This window comes from Stegostoma tigrinum, chromosome 8, assembly GCF_030684315.1.
Source record: "Stegostoma tigrinum isolate sSteTig4 chromosome 8, sSteTig4.hap1, whole genome shotgun sequence".
Lineage (NCBI taxonomy): Eukaryota > Metazoa > Chordata > Chondrichthyes > Orectolobiformes > Stegostomatidae > Stegostoma > Stegostoma tigrinum.
The window spans coordinates 64645446-64669037 of NC_081361.1; the positions used below are offsets into that span (position 1 = coordinate 64645446).

The following is a 23592-nucleotide window of genomic DNA, read 5'->3' on the forward strand; positions in this document are numbered from 1 at the left end:
ACATAGTCATCACTCCAATCTTAATTCCAGATTGTAACTGAATTCAAGTTCTTCCAGAACATTACCTGGGTCTCTGGATTAGTAGCCTACTGATAGCGCCACTACGCCATTGCCTCCCCAATAAATTGATCATTTGATCATCTTCCTAAGTGCCTGCCTTCCTATTTCCTCAATGCAGTGGTCTAGCAATTGTGGTTTATTTTGAGGAGGGGTTAAGGCAAGGAGTTGTAGGACAAGAACTGATAGAATAACGGAAAACCCCATGATAATTAAGTCAATTGTGCCTTTGAACAGTTTGTGCTGAAACATTCAGGCTTTATAGTTGGCATGTCAACCAGGATGGACATTGAGTAGACTGGGCCTCTATTGCTGAGAATTTAGAAGAATGAATGAGAGGTGATGCCATGGAAATGTATGAGTTTTTTAAGGGACTTGACTGAATAAGATGCTGAGAGAGAGTTTCCCCAGTTGGTGCATCCAGAGGGAGTGGTCACTGTCTCAGAAACGAAATGTCCACGCACACAAAGATCTGTGTATCATTAGAATTCACTAGGCCTGCAGAGCTCAGTTGCTGAATATATTCAGCACAAGGATTATTAGATGTTTGGATACTTAGAGATACAGGGATAACGCAGGGAAGTGAAGCAGAGGTCGATCAGCCTTGATTGTAGCGAATGACAGTGGAACCTGAATCAGCTACTCCTGCTCCTACTTCCTGCATTCTTACATAAACCTTTATTTAATTTGTGGAGAGCCATGAGTGAATATTAGTACCTCTGCGAATCTGGCATGAAGAAATTTCCTCATCCTGTAAACAGTTGCATGATTAGCAGCGTAACTAAAATAATTTTATTGCTCAACAGCAGAAGATTTGAATCTCTGATGTTCTTCCTGGTTTCCAAACAACTGACTGAAAAGGCAACTCTCACTGCAGTCTGCCCTCTGCTTATCACTGGATTAAGGCGTTCCGACTCTGCCAAGGATTTATTTTCTGCTCAGCGGCCACAGGCTGTTATATATTAATCACCAGATGGGGTAAAGACCATTGATGTTCCTCTGATTAAAATGGCATGTAAACTTGCTGCAGCTTGTTTGTGCCTGAAGTATTTGTTAACGATGAGCTGTCCTGATTTCAGACAATGGGAATATCCAGCCTGCTATTCAAACTTAAATCTGAAATTTCAGCATCAATGAAAAGGCTATGATTTAACGTTCATCATTATTTCCCTGAAAAGGTCTTTCTTTAACCCTGTGTTAGAAAAAAACTCAGCTGTATCAGCTCAGGGTGGCTCAAGTCCATGTGGGTTTGTGACATGGAATACAGCTCAGACCAAGGCAGTACAGCAGCTTTCCTTCCCTAAAATTGTAGTTCGATTTTTATCAGCAATTTGGCAGCATTAGGCTATTGATTCCACTGTTGCATCACCACATATTTTCTGTGTCAACTCAGTTCAAATTCTCAAACTGCCATGGGACATAAACTCAAGTTGTCTGGGGGAGCAGATTTCCCTTACCAGGAGGACAAAGTCAGAAGAATTGGAAACACATCTTTTGTTCCTTCAGTGTTGCGAGGTGAAAATCCTGGAACTCCCTCCCTAATGGCATTGTGGGTCAACCTGCAGTAAGTGGATCGCAGCAGTTCAAGAAGGCATCTCACCACATTCTTCTCAAGGGCAACAAGGGATAGGCAATAAATGCCCACATCCCGTGAAAAAATAAAAACTAATTTGTTTGTATTAAATTTCTTCTGCTATTTTCCTGTTCACTTAAATATTTTAACCAGCACAATTTGTAGTTTATTTAAAATTGCATTCTCCATTTTTTCTGCCTTTTTCATTGTTTGACAAATTAGAATTAGTCTGAATTCATGTCAATAATGTAATTCAGAGCGAAATTAATTCCAGTACAGATTCCTGAGAACCCAGTCAATATTTTCTGGCCCCACTGAATAATGGTTATCTTCTACTTTTCAATCTGTTCTTATCTGGCATTGAGCTTGAATTCCCATTGCTCTGATGTTTAACAAAGTCTTTTGTGTGAGAGAATTCAAATGTTTACAGCTAACACAAGAACACAAATATCCATCTAGCTGTATTTTATCCACGTAATTGCTGGACTTTAGAGTCATAGAAGTTATACAGTATGGAAACATACCGTTTGGTCCAAACTGTCTGCACCAACCAGATATCCTAAACTGAACTAGTCCTATTTGTCAGCATTTGGCTAATATCCCTCCAAACCTTCCCTTTTTTTGTACACATCCAGATGCCTTTAAAATATTGTAATTGTACCCATCTCCTCTGGCAGCTTGTTCCATACATGCACCACCATCTGCACGAAAATGTTGCCCCTCAAGTACATTTTAAATCTTTCCTCTCTCACCTTAAACTAATGCCCTCTAGTTCTGGACTACCCTACCCTAGGTAAAAGACCTTGGCTATTCACACTATCCTTGCCTCTCATGATTTTATAAACCTCTATGAAGGTCACCCTTCAGTACTTCAGAGGCTGCACTGATGATGTTATTCAGCAGGATAATGAAACATCTACAGAACAATGCATCAGCTCAGCAAAGCAACCAACCACAATAAAAAAGTTACCCCTCAGCCTCCAACACTCCAGGGACTAAAGCCTCAAACTATCCAGCTCCTCCTTATAATTAAACCCTCCAATCCCAGCAACTCAGGTAGACGTAGGAACTTTGTCAAAGATGACTACTTTCAGAAGTTGCCGGAAAAGCTCAGTAGATCTGGCAGCATCTGTGAAGAAAAATCAGAATTAACGTTTTGGGTGTGTTGACCCTTCTTCAGACAGAACTATTCCGAGGAAGGGTTACCAGACCCTAAACATTAACTCTGATTTTTTTTCTTCACTGATGCTGCCAGACCTGCTGAACTTTTCCAGCAACTTCTGTTTTTGATTCTGATTTACAGCATCTGCAGCTCTGTTGGTTTTAACGACTAGTTTCAACCTTTGCCTCAATATCATGAGGATGCTGGGGACGAAAGAAATGGCGATACTTTTGTGAAAGGTTTCATGAATTACTTTAAATAAAACTCCACCCAGATAGGTTAAAGTAGTAAAATAATGGCTCAAGCTCAGCAAATCTCACAACTGTAGAGCAGATAGTTAGTTATTCTTAATTATATAGCTCATAAGCATCTTCTCAAAAGCAACTAGGGATGCGCAATAAAGGCTGGCCAGCCGGCGACACCCATATTCCACAAATGAATTTAAAAAAAGGAACTTTGACTCTCCACTTGTGAGATCTCAGCCTAAGTTAAACAGTCTCTTAAAGGGACCCTACCTGCAACACGAAGATCACATGCCAATGCTAGCTCCAGACCACCACCAAGAGCATACCCATCTATTGCAGCAATGGTGGGCATAGGCAACAATGCTGAAAGAAAACTCACCATTAACACTTGGAAAACATTCAGAAATTATCTCCACGCCATTAAAAAAAACTCAAAAAATCTCAACAGCTAAACCATTAAATGACAGTTTCTAGCAATCTCATTGGCTCAATCTCATTTTGACTGCTACAGTTAATCACATGACCAAACTGATCAATTCACCTTGAAGAATAAGCCCATGAAGCCAAGCTGATAAAGGTTGGTTCAGTTACTGCTAGATTTAGCAGCTCTGCTTGGCTAATAATGGATAATGATTTATCAAATAAATGAGTCCTTTTAAGGATGATAGTTTATTTGGCGTTTTTGCGTGAAATTTCTCTTGGGGGAAAATGTAACCAAAAAATTTTCATGGCATTGGTTTGTGCATTGCTTTAAAATATTCTCATGTGATCAAACAGCCTACATTGGAGGTGATGAAAAACGAGTGCTAATTTGGATTTTGGTGCAGGAGGGGTGGAGGTGATCCTTGCTTTTTTTTTGCAGCCTCCAGCAGCAGGTTAATGTTCGCGGGCATTAATTAGATGAGCAAGTGAGTGATCAGTTGATTATTCAGGAAGGTGTTTTCTTTAATCCTTTGTTAGGATGTAGATTCATCAGTAAGACTAATGTTTATGGCCCATCTTTGAACTGAAGGCCATGAAGAGTTTTACCCCATTTCGATGGGTTCAGAGTAACTTGTTTGGCCCGACCAGGTAAGGATGGCAGATTCTCTCCATTTAGAAGGACAATAGTAAACTAAATGGGTTTTTATAAAAAATCATAGTTTTATGGACACCTGGAGCCTCCAGATTAATAATCAGGTCAGTGACATGACTGCGACGCCACCATTTCCCAAAACTGGGGATGGTAACAAAATAAGAGACTGAAAATGTCGCAAAGTGTATCCATAAACCTGAGGATTGGCAGTGATTTAGAAACCAGCAAAGGGTAACCAAAAAAAAAGCAAAACATTGAAGGCTTTTACAACTCACAAACACAAAGTACGGAAAGTAAACCTTAAACCCATAGATGCAAAAATAAATAAAAGGATTACAAGGAATGAAGAAATTGCTGATGTTAAATCAGCTTGCTGTTTTTGAGAGGATGGGAAATTGGCCAATTCTTACTCTGACCCTACAAGCAGAGCAGGCCTCTCTTGAAGCCAGGGTGGACAGGATGAATTTTAAGAGAATGATTGATTGGTTAAAAGGCATTGGCACCAAATCTCTGTGGCAATGGTATTTTTGCAAATTGTTTCAGTGAGTGCAAGACCAAAAGCTTTGACAAGAAGTGTCATTTTTTAAACAATACTCAAATGATAATATATCAAATTAGGGAGACTCCCACTGAAATTGAGTTGCTTTTGTGCTACTCAGTAACAGTGCATTTCATAAAAATTTGTTTGGTGAAACTCTGCACTAGCTTTCAAGCATTGAGTCATTTTATACCAATACACCTGGATTAAAAACACTATTCACAAGTGCTGCTTTATTTTTAAAAAATGCTCAAAATTACTATTTCCAAAATGAAGATGGATCTTTATCCTTTGTACTTACCTATGTTGTTCATCAAATTTTGCAACCTACGTACAAAGTGGCCAACCTCTGTATTACTCATTTGAGCACGTTCCTTCAAGTCTGCACCTAGAAAACAAATTAGGGGAAAAAGGGAGGAGAAATAATTTGAGAAACAATTTCAGTATAAATACAGAGATAGCAAGAACTGCACATGCTTGAGTCAGAGACAACACAATATGGAGCTGGAGAACACAGTAGACCAGGCAGCATCAGAGGAGCAGGAAAGTTGATGTTTCAGGTTTGGACCCTTCTAAAACGTCAACTAAGCTGCTCCACTGATGCTGCCTGCCCTGCTGCATTCCTTCAGTATAAATACTGATATTTTATGTTAGAACTGGATGAAAAGAAGCAAAGAAGAAATTTCAGCAACAGTAATGTCCACTGTGAACAGTTTTAAAAAATACGTATGTGTTGCCCTGGGGAAGGTAGTAGTGAGCTGTGTTCTTGAGCTGCTGCAATCCATTTGGTGTAGATACACCCACTATGATGTTCAGGAGGAGTTCCAAGATTTTAAACATAGTGTTACTGAAGGAAGGTCAATACATTTCAAAGTCAGGGCAGCGAGTAGTTTGGACAGGAACTTACAGACACATGGTATTCCCCTGTACGTACTGCCCTCATCTTTCTAAATGGTAGTGCTGGGGAGGTTGGAAGATGCTGTCTAAGCAGCCTTGGAGAATTTCTGCAGTGTATCTTGTAGATGGCACACTGTGCTGCTACTACTGTAATGATAAACGGAGTAATGGTTTATGGATGCGTTACCAATCAAGCAGGCTGCCTTGTCTTTCCACAGAATCCCTACAGTGTGGAAACAAGCTACTCAGCCCAACAGGTCCACACCACCCCTCCAAAGAGTATCCCATCAAACCTATCCCTGTAAGCCTGCATTTCCCATGGCTAACCCAGCTACACCCCTGAACACTATGGGCAACATACAGGGCTGATCAACCTACCTTGCATATTTTTGACTGTGGGAGGAAACCGGAGCACCTGTAGCAAATCCATGTAGATATAGGGAGAGCGTGACAGTTGCCACACAGACAGTTGCCCGAGGATGGAATCGAACCCTGGCGCTGGGAGGCAGCAGTGCTAACAGGGGCGACACGGTGGCTCAGTGGTTAGCACTGCAGCCTCACAGTGCCAGGGACCCAGGTTCGGTTCCAGCGTCGGTGTGGAGTTTGCACATTCTCCCCGTGTCTGCGTGGGTTTCGTCCGGGTGCTCCGGTTTCCTCCCACAGTCCAAAGATGTGCAGGCTAGGTGGATTGGCCATGCTAAATTGCCTGTAGTGTTCAGGGGTGTGTGGGTTATAGGGGGATGGGTCTGGGTGGGATGCTTCAAGGGGCAGTGTGGGCTTGTTGGGCCAAAGGGCCTGTTTCCTCACTGTAGGGAATCTAAATCTAATCTAACCATTGAGCCACCGTGCTCCCATGGTGGCATCAAGCTTCTTGCGTATCATTGAGGCTGCACTAATCTAGACATGTACGAATATTCCATCAAACTCCTGACTTGTCCACCAACTCCAAGGCACATGCTTAGGGAAAATCGGGAGTTAAGTTTCTTGCTGCATAGTTCCTAGCCTCAGACCTACTTTTGTAGACACTGTATTAACATGGCTAGACTACCCAAGTATCTGGTCATTGATAACTTGAGGATGTTTGTGTGTGCACTCAATGCAATGGTGAATACAAACATTTAGACAGTGACATAGCCAGAATCAAAAACACAACAATTTAAAATCAGTTCAATAAAGTGTTTGAAAATTCAATATATCTTTAGTCTTTAGCAGATTTTCAGTCATTGTGATTTGGAATTTTTTTCAAATCAAATCATACCTATATCATTATTGATTCTTATCTATCACTCAGCAGAACCCGTTATGTAATGCTATGCCAATATCGACAATACATTGCCAAAAGTAGACTGTAATAGCCCATTGCCCGACTGCTCCAGAAAAGGTCAGAAATCACATAACATCAGATTATAGCCCAACAGGTTTAATTAAAAACACAAGCTTTCAGAGCCTCAGATCTTCTTCAGATGTTAGTGAGAGATTATAGTATCAGGCACAGAATTTATAAGGAAGAGATCAAAGGGTTACACTAATGATGAGAATGTATTAAACAACCCCAAGATGCTGTTAAATCTTTAATCAGTTAATAGGTTTTAATTGATTAATATGTATATGTAAATCCCCAAACTGCTTTCAAAGCATGGTCCTGAGAAAACTAAAGGTTTTATCAATGTAAAGAACAGGTGACATTTTAGGTCAGATAATGCATGTTAGGTGTGAGGCCTTGTTTACAATCTGCTTGTGTTTTAACCTGGAGTCAGGCTGGTTTTATTTCTAAAGTAGGAATTTGTAAAATGCCACACTGACTGACAGTCTGTAAATTCCACATTAAGCAGAGGTTCACCTGCACATCTGCCAATGTGGTATACTGTATCCACTGTACCCGGTGCGGCTTTCTCTACATTGGGGAAACCAAGCGGAGGCTTGGGGACCGCTTTGCAGAACACCTCCGCTCAGTTCGCAACAAACAACTGCACCTCCCAGTCGCAAATGATTTCCACTCCCCCTCCCATTCTCTTGATGACATGTCCATCATGGGCCTCCTGCACTGCCACAATGATGCCACCCGAAGGTTGCAGGAACAGCAACTCATATTCCGCCTGGGAACCCTGCAGCCATATGGTATCAATGTGGACTTCACCAGTTTCAAAATCTCCCCTTCCCCCACTGCATCCCTAAACCAGCCCAGTTCATCCCCTCCCCCCACTGCACCACACAACCAGCCCAGCTCTTCCCCCCCACCCACTGCATCCCAAAACCAGTCCAACCTGTCTCTGCCTCCCTAACCGGTTCTTCCTCTCACCCATCCCTTCCTCCCACCCCAAGCCGCACCCCCAGCTACCTACTAACCTCATCCCACCTCCTTGACCTGTCCGTCTTCCCTGGACTGACCTATCCCCTCCCTACCTCCCCACCTACACCCTCTCCACCTATCTTCTTTACTCTCCATCTTCGGTCCGCCTCCCCCTCTCTCCCTATTTATTCCAGTTCCCTCCCCCCATCCCCCTCTCTGATGAAGGGTCTAGGCCCGAAACGTCAGCTTTTGTGCTCCTGAGATGCTGCTTGGCCTGCTGTGTTCATCCAGCCTCACATTTTATTGTCTGTAAATTGTGTACTTTTTGAACAAAATTCACCCCATAGGTTTGTGTGTGTGCGAGATTGCGAGTGTGCGAGAGAGAGAGAGTGCATGTTTGTATGACAGAGAATCTATGTGACAGAGTGTGTGTGTGCACAAGAGTGTGTGCAAGACAGCATGAGAGAGACTGTGTTAGTATGAGAGAAGATGTGTGTGACAGAGAGAGCGTGTGCACAGGTGAGTGAGGGCACGAGTGAGAGAAAGGGAGAGAGACATGGAGACACAGAGTGTTTGTATGAGAGTGCGAGAATGTGCATGCAATAGTGTGAGACAGTGCATGCATGCATACGTGCAAGTGTGTGTAATGTGGTGAGGGCACCTGTAGTGTAACATGAGCCCAAAATACTGGTTGAGGCCATTCTCATAGGTACCCAAACTTGGCTATCAGCCTCTGCTCGGCGACTCTGCGTTGTTGGGTATCCTGAAGTCCACCTTGGAGGACGTTTACCCAAAGATCCAAGGCCAATTGTCCTTGACCACTGAAATGTTCACCCTCTGGGAGGGAACACCCCTGCCTGGCAATTGTTTGCGGTGTCCATTCATCCATTGTTGTAATGTCAGCATGGTTTCACCAATATACCATGCCTCGGGGCATCCTTACCTGCAGCGTATGAGATAGGCAAAATTGGCCGAGTCACACCAGTATCTGCTGTTCACGTGATGGGTGGTGTTCCCACATGTGACGGTAGTGTCCATGTCAGAGAACTGACACGTCTTGCAGAGGTTACAATACAGGGTTGTATATTGTTGTGGTCGACATTGTCTTGAAGGCTGGGTAGTTTGCTGCAAAAAATACAAGGCCTCATACCCAACACGCACTGTCTGACCTAAAATGTCACCTTTTCTTTACACTCATAAAACCTTTAGTTCCCTCAGGGCAGTGACTTTAAAGAAATTCAGGGACTTACATGTACATATCATTCAATTAAAACCTTCTAACTGAGGACCCGAAAGCTTGTGGTTTCAAATAAACCTGTTGGACTATAGCCTGGTGTCGCGTGATTTTTGACCTGGTCCAACCCAGTCCAACACTGCCACCTCCACATCTCTGCTCCAGAAAGGTGCAGAATGGAACTTTACAGCCATGATTGCCCAGACGGAAATAATTTCATAGCCAACCTCAAATAAGTCTGGATATTGCTGCATTTGGACATTAGTACTCGTAAGTGGCACTGAACATTGTGCAATCAACAGCAAACATCCCCACTTCTGCCCTTATGGTGGAGGGAAAGTCATTAATGAAGCAGCTGAAGACAGTTGGCCCTGGGATACCATCCTGAGGAACTCCAGCAGAGATGTGCTGGATATGACTCCAAACATTGCTGGAATTTCCCTGATTCCTATGACTCTAGTTTTGCAAGGGCTCCTGATGCCATACTTGGTCAAATACCTTGCCATTTGTCAATGAGAGTTTGACTTTACCTCCAGAATTCAGCTTGTTTATTCACATTTGAATCAAGGCTGTAATGAGGCCAGGAAGTTAGTGCTAAGCAAATGGTACATGACAGCCCTACTGGTGACAGCTTCAATCACTTCATTGATGACTGACAGTAGACTGATGGGATCAGTCACTGACTGGATTGGATTTGTCCTGCTTTTTTGTGTTCATATATGGCAGACTTCTTCTTTGATGGGTAGATGCAACTGTCATGACTGCACTGGACCAGCTTGACTAGACGTGCAGCAAGTTCTGCAGCATAAATCTTTAAAATGTCATCGGCACCCATGGCCTTAGCATCACAATACTACCCATAGTATCCAGCACACAGTCAGTTTTTTTTTGTTGTCATGTGGAGTGAATTGGACTGGCCAAATACCGGTATCCGTGATGCTGGGGAACTCAGAAAGAGGCTGAGATGGATATAGATCTCTAAGTTCAAATTTCAGACACAAAATTTGTTTAGGGAATTATTAGTTATTATTAAAAAAGACACTGTTTGGAATATATTATAATGTTACAATTCATATACCTGAAAAGAAAATATCACACATAACTAAGTACATTTAATATGTTTCAATTTAACATTTGCAATATTTCCACCGTATTTTAATAATCATATTATCACCCACTTGATTCTAGGTATGGTAGCTCCTTATCAAGTATACTGAGCCATGATTTTGCAATTTGAAGTTTCTACCATAAAGTTTAGAGGAGCCCAAACTCAAGTCTTCCAAATTACTGCAAAGCCTTGTATGGTTAGGAGAACATTCCATCAGTGCAACAGGATAATGCTACCAGAGATAATGGGAACTGAAGATGCTGGAGAATGCGAGATAACAAAGCGTGGAGCTGGATGAACACAGCAGGCCAAGCAGTATCTTAGGAGCAGAATTCTACCTTCACATTCTAGTTACAAAATACTCAGATTGTAGAGTTCTTACCTGCACAGAAAACTCCTTTGATCTGACTCTTAAAGAGCACCACACGCACACTTTTGTCTTGACACAAATCTTCAACTGCTTCTTCAAGCTAAAAACAAGTAATCAGTTCCAGTTTTTCATTGTAGCTCTTGTGAATATTGACATCAATGTGGAAAATCAAACTCCATCCGTGTAAACCCTCATGTCAAAAGGCTTGATCAAAACTGATTATTGTATTGGCACAGGCGTCAAAAGAGACAAAGCAGACAAAGGAAAGGGAAAAAGTGAGCAAAAAGGAAGAGGAAACTTGAAATCATTCATCAGGCAACAATACAAATTAAGAGAGAAGTTAAATGTACATTTAGTGAAATTGTATAAATAAAAGCCAACATGCTTGGCTCCAGATTTTCCTGGAATTTTGCTTGGGGTCTTTGGTTATAGAGTCCACCCAAAGGCCTAACAAAGTAGGAGACTATGCGCCAAGTGACTCACATCGTTAATTATGATGGTCTATGTTTTCCTGGGCAACAATAAAAGGATTTGCTGGAAAAGCTCAGCAGGCCTGGCAGCATGTGAAGAGAAATCAGATTTAATGCTTTTGAGTCAGCAGCCCCAAAAAGTTAACTCTGATTTCTCTTCACAGATGCTATCAAGCCTGCTGAGCTTTTCCAGCAAATTCTGTTTTTGTTTCTGATTTACATCATCCAAGTTCTTTCATGTTCCTGGGACTTGCTATCACCCTCTTTGAAAACAGTGATTAATTACCATTGCTCCATCCCTCCCATTAAAATCTACACTGATTGTGATTGTGTTAGCTTTACATCAATGCAAGTAACATGTTCTAAATATTTTACAAATGTCTCCAGTTGCAGAAAAACTAAGACCTTTTTTCAGATTTGGAGATCTTCCCCCAAAGAGGCAGTTAATCTAAAAAGATTCATTCTAAAAAAGTTTAGCTTATAAAATCCAAAGGTGATCAAAGAATTAAATGCAAATAGAAGAGTTATTTTTGTTTCAAGAACTAAATGGTAGGAGTTAAACCACAGGTGATGTAGGTTAGACACTCCGGGAATACACTGTTTTTAAGAAAAAGTAATAAAACTTCATGTACCTGCGTAACAAATACATTTCCAAGGGAATTTCTTGCATGAGGTCTGTTCATTAAAACAGCTGAAATTCCTAAAAGGAATCAAAAAAAACTTCACGATTGGAAACATTAACTTTGCTTCTACACTTAAGTTCCCCAATTTGCTCTTCAAAAGAAGCACACACCCATTAATACTTTTGATTCTTATAGAACTAAATCAGTACAATGAGGTACTGCACATACGCCACTCCCAAATAAACATTTGTCCAGCTTCCAGTGACTAAACCATTCATAGTGGACTTAATTCATTTTAATCTTCTATAGATGAAGGAAGAAACATTTCACTAGATGATGCTTTCGTGAACGCTAACCATTTAACTTCAAACAAGAAAGCTTTCTAAATTTCTTCACTGAAATTTAGAAGGAAGGGAGTGTTTTAAAATTTAAACTGCAGGGGATATGTTCTCCACCCAATGCCTGTATAACACTAGTTACAGGGTGAAAACATAATGCAAGTGGTATGACAGCAGCAAAAAAAATTGCTGTTGTGTTTTAACCAAGTTACATTTTCACATTTATTTTTACGGCAAAGGAGGTACACAAGATAATTTAAAAGGCAAAATTTTCTTATAGGAATCATTCTATTTCCAACACAGAAAATTCTACACCCAGTGTCTGCTATGGGCTTAAGCACATTGCAAAATCTGGCACAAACGGCAACTAACAAGTGGCGCTGGCTGTTCATCATCTTGTTGCTTCCTACAGGCCTTTTATGAGCTTTTGAACACCACACAACAACCAACGGTGAAGGGTATTTAAGGCAGCATCCTCTACTGGACACCGAGAATTTGAATGAGTACGGTACATAGCAACATGTTTACTCAACCAGATTCAAGAATCCTCACTGAGAAATACATAGTCCCAAACAGGCAGTGAAAGTGAATCTGGTTCCCTAGATCTGAGGCAACAATGCTAACAATTGTGCTGCCTGATGATGATACTTGAGTGTGGTGACTCTGAGCTCAGAACATGCAAAAAAAACTCTTTTCACCATATATTTGTGTACATGTCACAATAAATCTACATCTAAACTAAAGGCCAACATTCCATCTGCCTTCTCTATTACTATCAGAACTTGGATGGCAGTGTTTTTATGATTCATGCACCAGGACCCCCAAATCCATCTGACCTGCAGCTTTCTGCAGTCCTTCTCTACTTAAACAATATTCAGCTCTTCTGAATTAACAATCAACAAATGTTAATAAAATACTGATGTTTTTAGTGAACAATCTGTATTTTTTTTCTTGGAACCAGAACAGAATTTACTGGAAAAGCTCAGCAGGTCTGGCAGCATCTGTGAAGAAAAAAAATCAGTTAACGTTTCGGGTCCAGTGAGCCTTTTACATTACTCTTTTTTTCCACTGGTGTACTTAATGTTTAACTAATAGGAAAAAATTTGCCAATTTATTCCTTTGTTTCTAAGTGAATGCCTATCTCTCCACAAGACAGTAGTGTAGCAAAGCTTTTAGCAGTGCAAGGTCACAGCAACATCCCAATTTCAGTTGTGCCCGAGTGAATGCCACAAGTTAATTCTGAATAACAGTGAACGTCTGGGCCTTTTCCCAAGCTGAAGCTTCGGTGCTGTAATGAAGAACACTACATTATGAGACACGCTACTTTACAAATGAAATATTAAACCTTGGATCATCTAATCCCCCACATGTACAAATGGACGTCATAAATTCCACAGCACTATTGAAAAGAAGCCAGCGACATCCTCCAGTCACCTGGATAAAATGGCCTTCAATCACCACTAAGATTATTTAATTAATAAAAGTACAGAAGTGCTGTCATAGCAATTCTGAAATTCCTACAATAAATGCTGCAAATATTTAGATCAGGAAACATCTGTGCCAGAAGAACGAGATTTAATTTTAAAGATTAAACGCAAACCTGTTTATATTCGAACATCAGAATTATAGAGTAGGTAAAAACTCTGCAATCCGTGTCCACATTAGCAGCACAACTGTTAGAAAATCGGGCAACAGCAGACGCTAATCCCTTACCGGAATTCTCGCCCTGTAAACGTTGTATCTGGATTTCGGCAGCGCCACAGTTCCCCGAGCATCGCCTTCTATCGACTCCTCTCCGTGCACTGCCCAGCCCTTCCACGGCTAAACAGCTCACCGCATTCTGCGGATTCATTCGTCTACCGAACCGCATAAAACCAATCTTGCCATGTCCAACCAAACATCCCAAAGAAACAAAACTCCTCATTACTGTCACCGACGTTTGAAAACTACACATTCATTACCAGCCTCGAACAGGGAGGAAATCCCGCCTCAGCGCCGATCCTATTGGATGTGGCAAGAGCGCACTCACTGCTCAGAGATAACAAGGTGCAGAGCTGGAGGAACACAGAGGCCCAGCAGTATCAGAGGTGCAGGAAAACTGACGTTTCGGGCCTACAACAACTGAAAGATCTGTAACCACCTGTTATTACCCCAGAAGTTAACCTAAGTTTTTCAGTTTAAAATTTTTAATTTATACAACTGGATGTCATTTGACATTTGGACACAACGACAATTTCATAGATTATGCTGCATCGAAGTCCAGGTGACAACTCTCCCATTCAGTTTGATTTTCAATCATGCCGTCCTTTCCAGCCTTCATCGATTATCACAATCCTGTTTCAAACAGTCATTTTACCACTCGACCTATGTTGTTCGACTTGTCAACTTCTATGTGGGAGGAGCTTTGATTCAGCAGCTGGGAGGGGTGGTACAAAACAATTAGCTATGTTTTGACCTGACGCCTGAGACTTCAATAGATCCAGAGTCAATGTGGACGTCACGTTGGGCAGCTGTCTCCTGACTGTATACCACTGTACCACTTACCTTTGCTGGGTTTGGACATAGCCAGGGATGCTGTCTGTACCATGCGAGTATGACTGTCAGGCTGTTGCTTGACTTGTCTTTAAGACATCCCTCTCAACGTTAGCACCAGTTCTCAAATATTAATAAGGAGGACTTGGAAGGATGAATAATGTGCTACAGTTGCTGTTGACATTTCCAGTGTCTCAGTCCATGCTGACAGCAAATGATCCATCCAGTTTTATTCTACTCCAAAAAAAGCAGGTCAAAACCAATGTGGCGAGTTACCATCCTACTAGGGTACCTTCAGTCATCAAAAGGGTGAAATGAGTTGTTGACAGTGGCATCAAGCAGCACTTGGTCAATAAGAACCTGCTCACTAACACTCAGTTTGGGTTCTGCCAGGACCATATAGCTCTAGATTTCATTACAGCCTAAGTCCAAACATGGATAAAACAGTTGAATTCTAGAGGCGAGATGAGAGTAACTGCCCTTAACAATAGAACGCAGAACAATACAGCACAGAACAGGCTCTTCGGCCCTCGATGTTGCGCCGACCTGTGAACTAATCTAAGCCCTCCCCCTACACTATCCCATCATTATCCATATGCTTATCCAAGGACTGTTTAAATGTCCCTAATGTAGGGTGGAATTTGACTGTGTGTGGTATCTAGAAGTTCTAAAATTAGAGTCAATGGGAAGCAAAGGGAAAATTAACCATTCACTGTAGTCATAAAGGGAATCAGAAGAACAGGATATAATGCTGTACTCATTGATCACAAATTCTGTCATGCCACAGTGAAAAACTGTAATAACCTCCTCAGAAAACACACAAGGTATGACCGATTGAGTATCCTTTCTCCCTGGAACGGGGAAACTACAGCATGTCTTCAGACTTCAACACATTATCAACAACAATGAATATCTCACTATCATCTTCCCTATGCCTCTACTTCTTACCTTCAAACAACCGTCAAACCTTAAACACTCTATTGTTCACAGCAAACTATCTGGCCTTCAGGACAACATCGACAACAACATTATCCAACCCTGTCATGGCAACCTCTGCAAGGCATGTCAGATCATCGACATGGACACCACCCACCACGTACATGGCAGATACTCATGTGACTCCGCTAATGTTGTCTATCCCATATACTGCAGACAAGGATGCTCCATGCCATGATATATTAGTGCGACATGCAGACCCTATAACAACAAATGAATGGACACCACACAACGATCACCGGAGAAAGGTGTTCCCTCCCAGTGGGAGAACACTTCAGGGGTCAAGAACATTCAGCCTCCAATCTTCGAGTAAGTGTCCTTGAAGGTGGACTTTGAGATACACAACGACACAAAATTGCTGAACACAAGTTGAAAGCCAGGGTCCATACCCATGAGGATGACCTCAATTGTGATCTTGGTTTTATGTCGCACTGCAGATGACCCCACCACACTCTATACTTCCACACACACAAACTGTTTCACCAAGCACACACACACACACAGAACCTCTCTCAAACACATACACTCCCTCATGCTTACATTCTCTCAAGCGCGCGTGCGCACACACACTCTCTCTCACGTACACACACACACACAAATTATTTCATCCAAGATGTTTGTTTAGATGCAAATACATTCTGTTTTACTCAAAAAATAAAACCTGACCCCAGTTTAAAATATAGTCAGATTCTAAGTAAGACCTCACATCTAAAATGCATTGTCTAACCTAAGATGTCACCTCTTTTATACATTGATAAAACCTTTAGTTATCTTGGGACACTGACTCAAGATGAATCTGGATTTTGCATTTTAATCGGTAATCTCCTTCCTAACTGATTAAAGATTCAACAAGAGGTGGCCAGTTTTAGGGTTGTTACCTTCCTGCTCATAAATTCCGTGTCTCTCACACTATGTCTGAGAAAGAAGCTGAACTCCGAAAGCTTGCATTTTTAAATAAACCTGTTGGACTATAACCTGGTGTTGTATGATTTTTGACCTTGTCCACCCCAGTCCAACACTGGCATCTCCACATAAAGAGACTGCAGGCAGACTATATTTATCCTAACATCTGTCATTGGGAAATGCTAGGGTCCATTTTCAAGGAAGAAATGGCAGGATATTTAGATAAGCTTAACACAATCAGAGTCAACATAGTTTTGTGAAAAGGAGGGGAGTGATAGAGGACAAGGGAGGACTGGGTTATTGGGAGTGAAGGTGATTGTTTGATATAGAAGATAGAGAATAGATGGGGAAGGGGAGGGATTGAGGAGTGGAATGTGCATGGGTGATATATACGGTATCTGACTCAGTTCTATTCATTCAGTCAACCCTTCATACACTTATGCAGGTGCATTTTCTGGATGCACATGCTGTCTAGCCAGGTCAGTATTCAGCTTATGACCCCTTCCTCCACAATACACACAAGCACACATGCTCCCCATCACGCACTGTCTTGAGTGTGTTCTGCCCCTTTACATGGTTTTGTGTGTTTCTTCACTTCCCCTATCACATTCATAAATGCTCATTCTCCACGTCTATATTCACCTCCAACACACAAGAATGGGAATGAAATCCATTTATTTTCTACCTACTTGTGTTATGAGCAGTCAACTGTGCAGAGGAAATTAGCTGAAGTATTGTAACATTCAGAGTACGAGTTTGTTGCTAGGTTTTATAGGCCACTCAAGATAGTTAAAGGGTTATTGAACAGCTGGTTTTGATTAAGATGAAGAGGAGCACAGGAATATGCTCTCTGCAGCAGAAATGCTGCTAAAAGGCAAGTGAAAGTCACTGGTATTGTGCAGTTGGGTCTCAGAAAGAAGACCCAGGAACCATTGATATCTCAGGGATAATTGACTAGAGGGAGAAAATGTTCCATCCCAAAAAATGTGCTGCTGTAACAGGCTTCAAGCAGTTAGGTGTGGCTAAGTGTAGGGCTCCCAGACAGCTCTGGGACCTATTTGACCATAAGGCAAAGGAGCCGAAGTAGGCCTTTCAGCCCATCAAGTCTGCTTTGCCATTCAATGCGATCAAGCCAAAACTGATAAACCTCAAACTCACTTCCTGGCCCTTTCAATAACCCTTGCTTTCCTTTCTGACTAAAAATCTGCCTATCTCCACCTTGAATAAACATAATGACTCACCCTCTACAGCTTGAGTTGGATGGATGGCTGTCTTACAATACAGAGTGACACTAACAGTGTTGCATCAGTTCCCGCACTGGATGAGGTTACCATGGAGGTCCCATCTTGTAAACCTCTCCCCTCACCTAAAGCATGGTGTCCCACAGGTTAAACCACCACCAGACATGTCTCTGAGGAGACAGCAGTCCAATGGACTTAGCCTTACCTTTTTACCTGAGATCTCACACTTTGTCTACTTTAAGAAAAGTTACTGTTTACTGGATGATGCACAGTAGTTACAATGAGAGGAGGCTCATGCGGAGTGAAAATATCAATCGATAATTTGCTCAAGTGCCCTATTTCAATGCTGTAAATTTTAATTTATTTTATACAAATATAAACTTTGCATAAACAGACTTGACCTTGCATTTTTGTAAACAAGAAAATTAACCATAATGTCTATTAAAAGCAATCATTTTGCTGGAATTGATTTATATCAATTGAATTAAATCTCCTTGTAGCTATCATCACTTACACCACCAGTCGAGCAGGAAGGTGCTACTTTTTGGTGTGATGAATAAAAGTACGTAAAAATGTTTAGTACAATTCGAACAGCAGGTCCGAAGATTGAGGAGAAGGCTACTAATTTAACTGATGTGCTTCAAGCTGTTAGATTAAAAGTTGAATATAAAACATATGTGATAGTCTGGAGCTTTTGCTGGTTTTGTTGTTTGATATATTCAATAAATTCCTCGATGTGATGATATTCCCAAGGCAGCCTCCAATGGGACAGTTGTTACGATATAAACAGTGATTTAATAAAATTGCAGAGAATGCTTTACAGGAACAGCTCAAAATCAAAACCTAAACTCAGAATAATCTAAAGAAGATTGTGAGCTATTCATGTTATTGGCAGAGAAATGAATCAAACAATTATTCATTTGGCTTTACATCATTAAACACAAACATTAAACATATGCTTCAATTTGTTCTATATAGTCTATGTGTGTTCAATAGATTCAAACCCTCAATTATGAAAAAAATGCAGACTATTCTTGCCAAGTGTGCAGATATAACAAATGCACAGTATACTAAATCACTAGCAGTTAAAATGAAGACGTTCATGCTCTGTTAATATCTGCTTCAAATTATTTTTTAAGTGTCATAAAAATTACAAAAACACCAAATGTCCCTAATTTGAAAACCATCATGCTTATAGTATTATTTCAAAGCTGTTCCATTTAGAAACTGACAACACACCAACAGAACTTGCCAGCCATAATTTCTTGTTTACAAATTTGGTATTTTATCTTTTTCCAAAAGTATTACCTGAAACTGGTCACATTAAACAATTTAACGGTAGTACAACAGAGGAATATTTTCAAGCCAATACCTCATATTTTGGATTCAATGCCTGCATATTCAAGTAAACAACCAGTGCAATCATGGATAATACAATGCATATTCTAAACTACTTTCAAGACTTACATTGCCTGTAAGAAAGTGCAACAGTGAACTGGGATTTGTTTGGAATTTGTTGGATGACTAGCAATTTAATACGAAAGGGTTTTGAAAGCTGATTTAAAGTAAGCTGTTTTATAAGCAATGGTGTTCTCAGTTGAACATGTACATAACCAGTACAATAATCACAGCTATTTTCAAACATATTAATGTTTCTGTCAGAGTCCACAGCCTCTCTCTATTCCCCAAAGTACTTCATACTGAAAGAATCTTCCATCTCCAATAACACCTCTCTTCTCCAAATCTCTAGCCATTGCTGACTCTGTAAATTTATATAACTCCATTGAGCTTCTGCTTTTGATGCCCTTGAAACTTTCACGATACCCAACCATTCCTATTCTCTCTGGTATTATGTACATTTGTTTCATTTTTAAATCCAAGGGTTGCAAGTTAAACCATCTATGGGCATGGGCTTTCCCTCTGGGGATGGTAAACAAATCTGGAAGTTTACATGTCTCGAATGCATTCCCAGGAGACCAAATGGGGAACAGGCACACCAACCAGTGGGGTTAAGTTTTGGCTGCACCCACCTCCGTTCCCTGCTATGGTGTGATCAACAACTGTAACCCATGGTGTTTAGGTAATTACCTCATTGGGTGCGACTCAAAGGCATGGTATTTCAGCTAAATAATGTTCTCACTTCGTGGACATTTTAGGAAGGCATGATGGTTCAATAGTTAGCACTGCTAGCTCACACTGCCAGGCATTCAGGTTCAATTCCATCCTTCAACTACTGTCTGTGTGGCGTTTACACATTCTCCCCGTGTCTGCGTGGGTTTGCTTTGGGTGCTGTCGTTTCCTCCCGTAGTCAAAAGATATGCATGTTAGGTGGAATTGCCATGCTAAATTGCCCATAGCATCCAGGGATGTGCAAATCAGATGGGTTAGCCATGGTAAATATGGGTAACAGGGATAGGGTAGGGGGATGAGTCTGAATGGGCCCCTCTTCAGACGGTCAGATGGGCTCAGTGGCCTGCTTCCAAACTGTAGGGATTCTATGACTCAACGGTTGTGATGGTAATTGCAAACTCCTTTCTTCCACTGCTAGCTTCTCCAATCTCTTTTCTCTGCCTCATCATTCTTTCACTTGACACAGCCTGAGGAACATTTATCTTTAGTCCGAGGCTATAAGCTGTTGCACATTCCACAACTACTGCCAAGTTCCCTCAATCTCAAATCCAATCTTACAATTTTATAGGTTCTCCCATTCCCTTCACTACAACCCTCATCTTTCATGGAATTCACATCTTGCTGCCTTGAACTTCACACAGCTCCAGACCCAGCTGAGCACAACTATGAATTAATACTATTTTAACCCTTTCCTCTGGCAACATTCCTTTTCCAAAAAATTTTAAAACTTTTGTAGTAATTCTCAAGAAGACTACTTTTAAAAATCTTTCTGAATGCCATTCCATCTCTAGCCTCTATTTTAAATTCTGAATGTCCTAGTTAGCATTCATCCCACTAAATTCTCTATCCGTTCCTCTGACTGCTTAATTCACAAAATCTGGTGCCCACCCTACCACAATCCTGAGACCACTTTTGTCAACGTTATCAGCAATTTGCTACATATCTGCACATTAATTCTCTGTCTTTTGACCTGTAGACCACAAAAGTTATCTCCATTTCTCTTATCTGGGGGATTGCGGCCTCAGTTCTAATTCTACCCGTTACAATATTTATCTCCCCCACCCCCTCAAGCCACACCTTCATTATCATGTGGCATTCTAAGATTCCATTCTTGCTCTCTCCTATCCCTCAGCTACAGTGTTCCCCAACAATATTTATGAATGCTGATTTAGTTTTGATATATACTCCAAAATCTAGTTCTCTGTCTTCAGTTCCATCTTTACTTCAGTAACTGCGAATGGATTGTTGGACTGCCAGTGCAGCAAATCAGTTGGTAGCTGAGCTAAAATGAAAGTCTATATCAATTATGTCTTGCCCCACTCAACACTGACTTTGTTTTCCAGTCCCACAGATAACCATTCAAACTCAACCCATCAATGTATAATCTCAATTTATAAGCTGTACTACAAACTAAATTCAGAGCATCACTAAAACTCCTTACTTTCACCTCTGGAATATTACTTATCTCTGTCTCATTCATCATGACTGTTCTGAAATGCTCATCCACAACTGTCATGTTCCAATCTAATTTCCAATGCCAAATGCTAATCATACTTCATACATTTGCAAAACTGACCCCCTGTGGCGTACTTTCCTCAACATGGTCTGTCAGACAATTTAATGGCATAATTCCCCATGTCTTGGAACTCCCTATCCACTGCCCCCTTCATTTTGTTACAAAAATTAGTCAAGTTTAACATTCTTTTTAAAATTCACTGCTGCACTCTATGTTTGATATCTCAAATCATCGGGTTCTTACTGCTGTTCAAACATGATCTCCAACGAGGAAGTATCCAAGACAACTTTTCTCTACAGAAGATAAAAAGCACAAGGGGTTGTTGAGGGTGGTACATACATTTCACAAACATGTAGGTAATGTAAGAGGATAGATGAAGAGAATAGAGATATTTCTCCTGTAACATAATAGTTGCATTCTTGTGTCACCTCGCGCTGTTGAAAATCACTTTGTAGGGAAATCGCTATACTGTAGAGTAGAAAATTTGCGTTATCCAAACAGCGTCCACTATTCATCATTCGTGTTACAGCCAATTTGTGTTAACAAAATGCATGTTATAGCAGAAATATCTGTTTCTGTAAAAATGAATCTTCAAATGGATGTTGTTCATGGCAGCTGAAGATGATTGCAATACTAAATTTTAAGATGATTTTAACAATGGGGAAGGCATGTGTCAAGCCAAAGAAATTCAGGAATTTGCTCCTGTATTTCATGGAAAAATGCTGTGCCACAGATCATAAAGGTATTTACTGAAAGAGAATTTTCCCTTAAGCACGTGCATTTTCTTCAGTAAGAGTTTTTCTCGACTCTTATTTTTAAAATATTACTAGGGGGAGCCCCTTCATGGTCTAGATACCTTCTAATCAACCTGCTCAGATATGGTGTTACATACCTCTGGAGAAGGCGCTTTTGAACCCTTCTTCCTGCCTCAGAGGTAGGGACACTACCACTGTGTTACAAGAAAACCCCACCCTGCCCAACCCCATGGTCTATATGGGGGCACATAAAACAGCTAGCTACCCTAACACCTTCCCATCCACATCCAACCTTGCTCCATGTTTTGATCGCCATGACTGAGATCACCCAGCCCATGCTTAGACCTATTTGAGATTCTTAAGTTATCAATTAAAGGCTATTTGAGGGCTTATTTCAGTTTCCACTGTAATTATATTGTGGGCAGGTCAGATGTGCTCAGTCCACTATTTCCACAATTTGGGGTAAAATGCAGGAAGAGAATAGCTCCTTTGGAGTCCCTGTGCCCACTGGGGCACCTGCCAACGATAGTATCCTAACACTCTTTTGTGCCTCAATCCCCAGCTCCCAGAACCTGACACCACCACCCCACCCTCTCTTACTCAGGTCCTTGATCCCTCCCTTTAGCTAAAACTCTGGGCTTAACCTTTAGACCAGTATCGATGGATTTTCTTTTTGGCACTCCTTGAAAGTTCCATTAGCAGTAGCAACTGTGCTCTGATTGGCTAACTGCCTTGAGTCAGGGATTTCTGTCCCTTAGGGGTAGAAGTCCTATTCTCACATTGCCAAGGCACGGGTAATATGCCTGAACCCACCTCTAAAACATACACAACACTGTTTGGTTAAAAAAAATGTAGTAGGTAAAACTACCATCACAAGAACTGAATGTCAAGTTTAGTTCAGTGGATTCCAGCAGTCAATTAACAACAAAGGAAGGGAGTTGCATTGACCTGACCCAACCAGTTCTACTTACAGTTGTGCAACAGCACTGATTTCTGGCTCTCCAACAGATTGCTGCAAATCATTTTTGGAGTTTTGTGATTAGTTCCCTGCCTTATATCAGAGTCTGCAAGTCTCTACCTCTAAAGATAATAAAAGCATGCAAATTACCATGAATGGAACGTTGACAGCATAACTACAGCTTTCAATACTTAACATTTTACAAAAGCTGAAAACAAAAATTAATTCAACGGTTCTGTCTCTGACACACTCAGCAATTTTCCTAGCCATCAATATAGCAATACCAATAACCAGTGAAATAAAAGGTTGTTTACTTTAAAAAAATTGAAAAATAAACTCAATTACAATGTGAAAACTCTTTGATATCACGCATTGTCATTTATCAAAAGGTAGAAATTTTCCTGCAGGATTCTGAACACATCTGTGAAACTCAAACGGTGGTCCAAGGGCTACAGAGTGCAGGATTGAGTCACTCAATATTAATTTTCCCAGGGCAGTCAATTAATGGCCAGAAGGCTGCTTCACTATCCAATTAATCAGCAGGTGAGTTCAAGAGGATGAACGGTAAATCAGAGAATCTC

General features: G+C 41.0%; 1 protein-coding gene across 3 annotated transcripts in view; it reads right to left on the reverse strand.

The window, feature by feature from the left end:
• echdc2 (enoyl CoA hydratase domain containing 2) overlaps positions 1-13983 on the reverse strand; it is a 32994-nt gene extending 19011 nt beyond the window's left edge. Inside the window, exons 1-5 of one of the 3 annotated variants that reach the window (XM_048539561.2) lie at positions 13694-13982; positions 11652-11719; positions 10562-10649; positions 4952-5038; positions 3308-3400 (exon numbers count right to left, since the gene is read on the reverse strand). In XM_048539561.2, the coding sequence (XP_048395518.1) occupies positions 3308-3400; positions 4952-5038; positions 10562-10649; positions 11652-11719; positions 13694-13934 (577 nt within the window). In that variant the 5' untranslated portion in view covers positions 13935-13982. Of the gene's footprint in view, positions 1-3307; positions 3401-4951; positions 5039-10561; positions 10650-11651; positions 11720-13580; positions 13669-13693 lie in introns of those variants that run through there. The other 2 variants (XM_048539563.1, XM_048539562.2) reach the window with 2 other exon arrangements.
• Positions 13984-23592: the final 9609 nt, after the last annotated feature.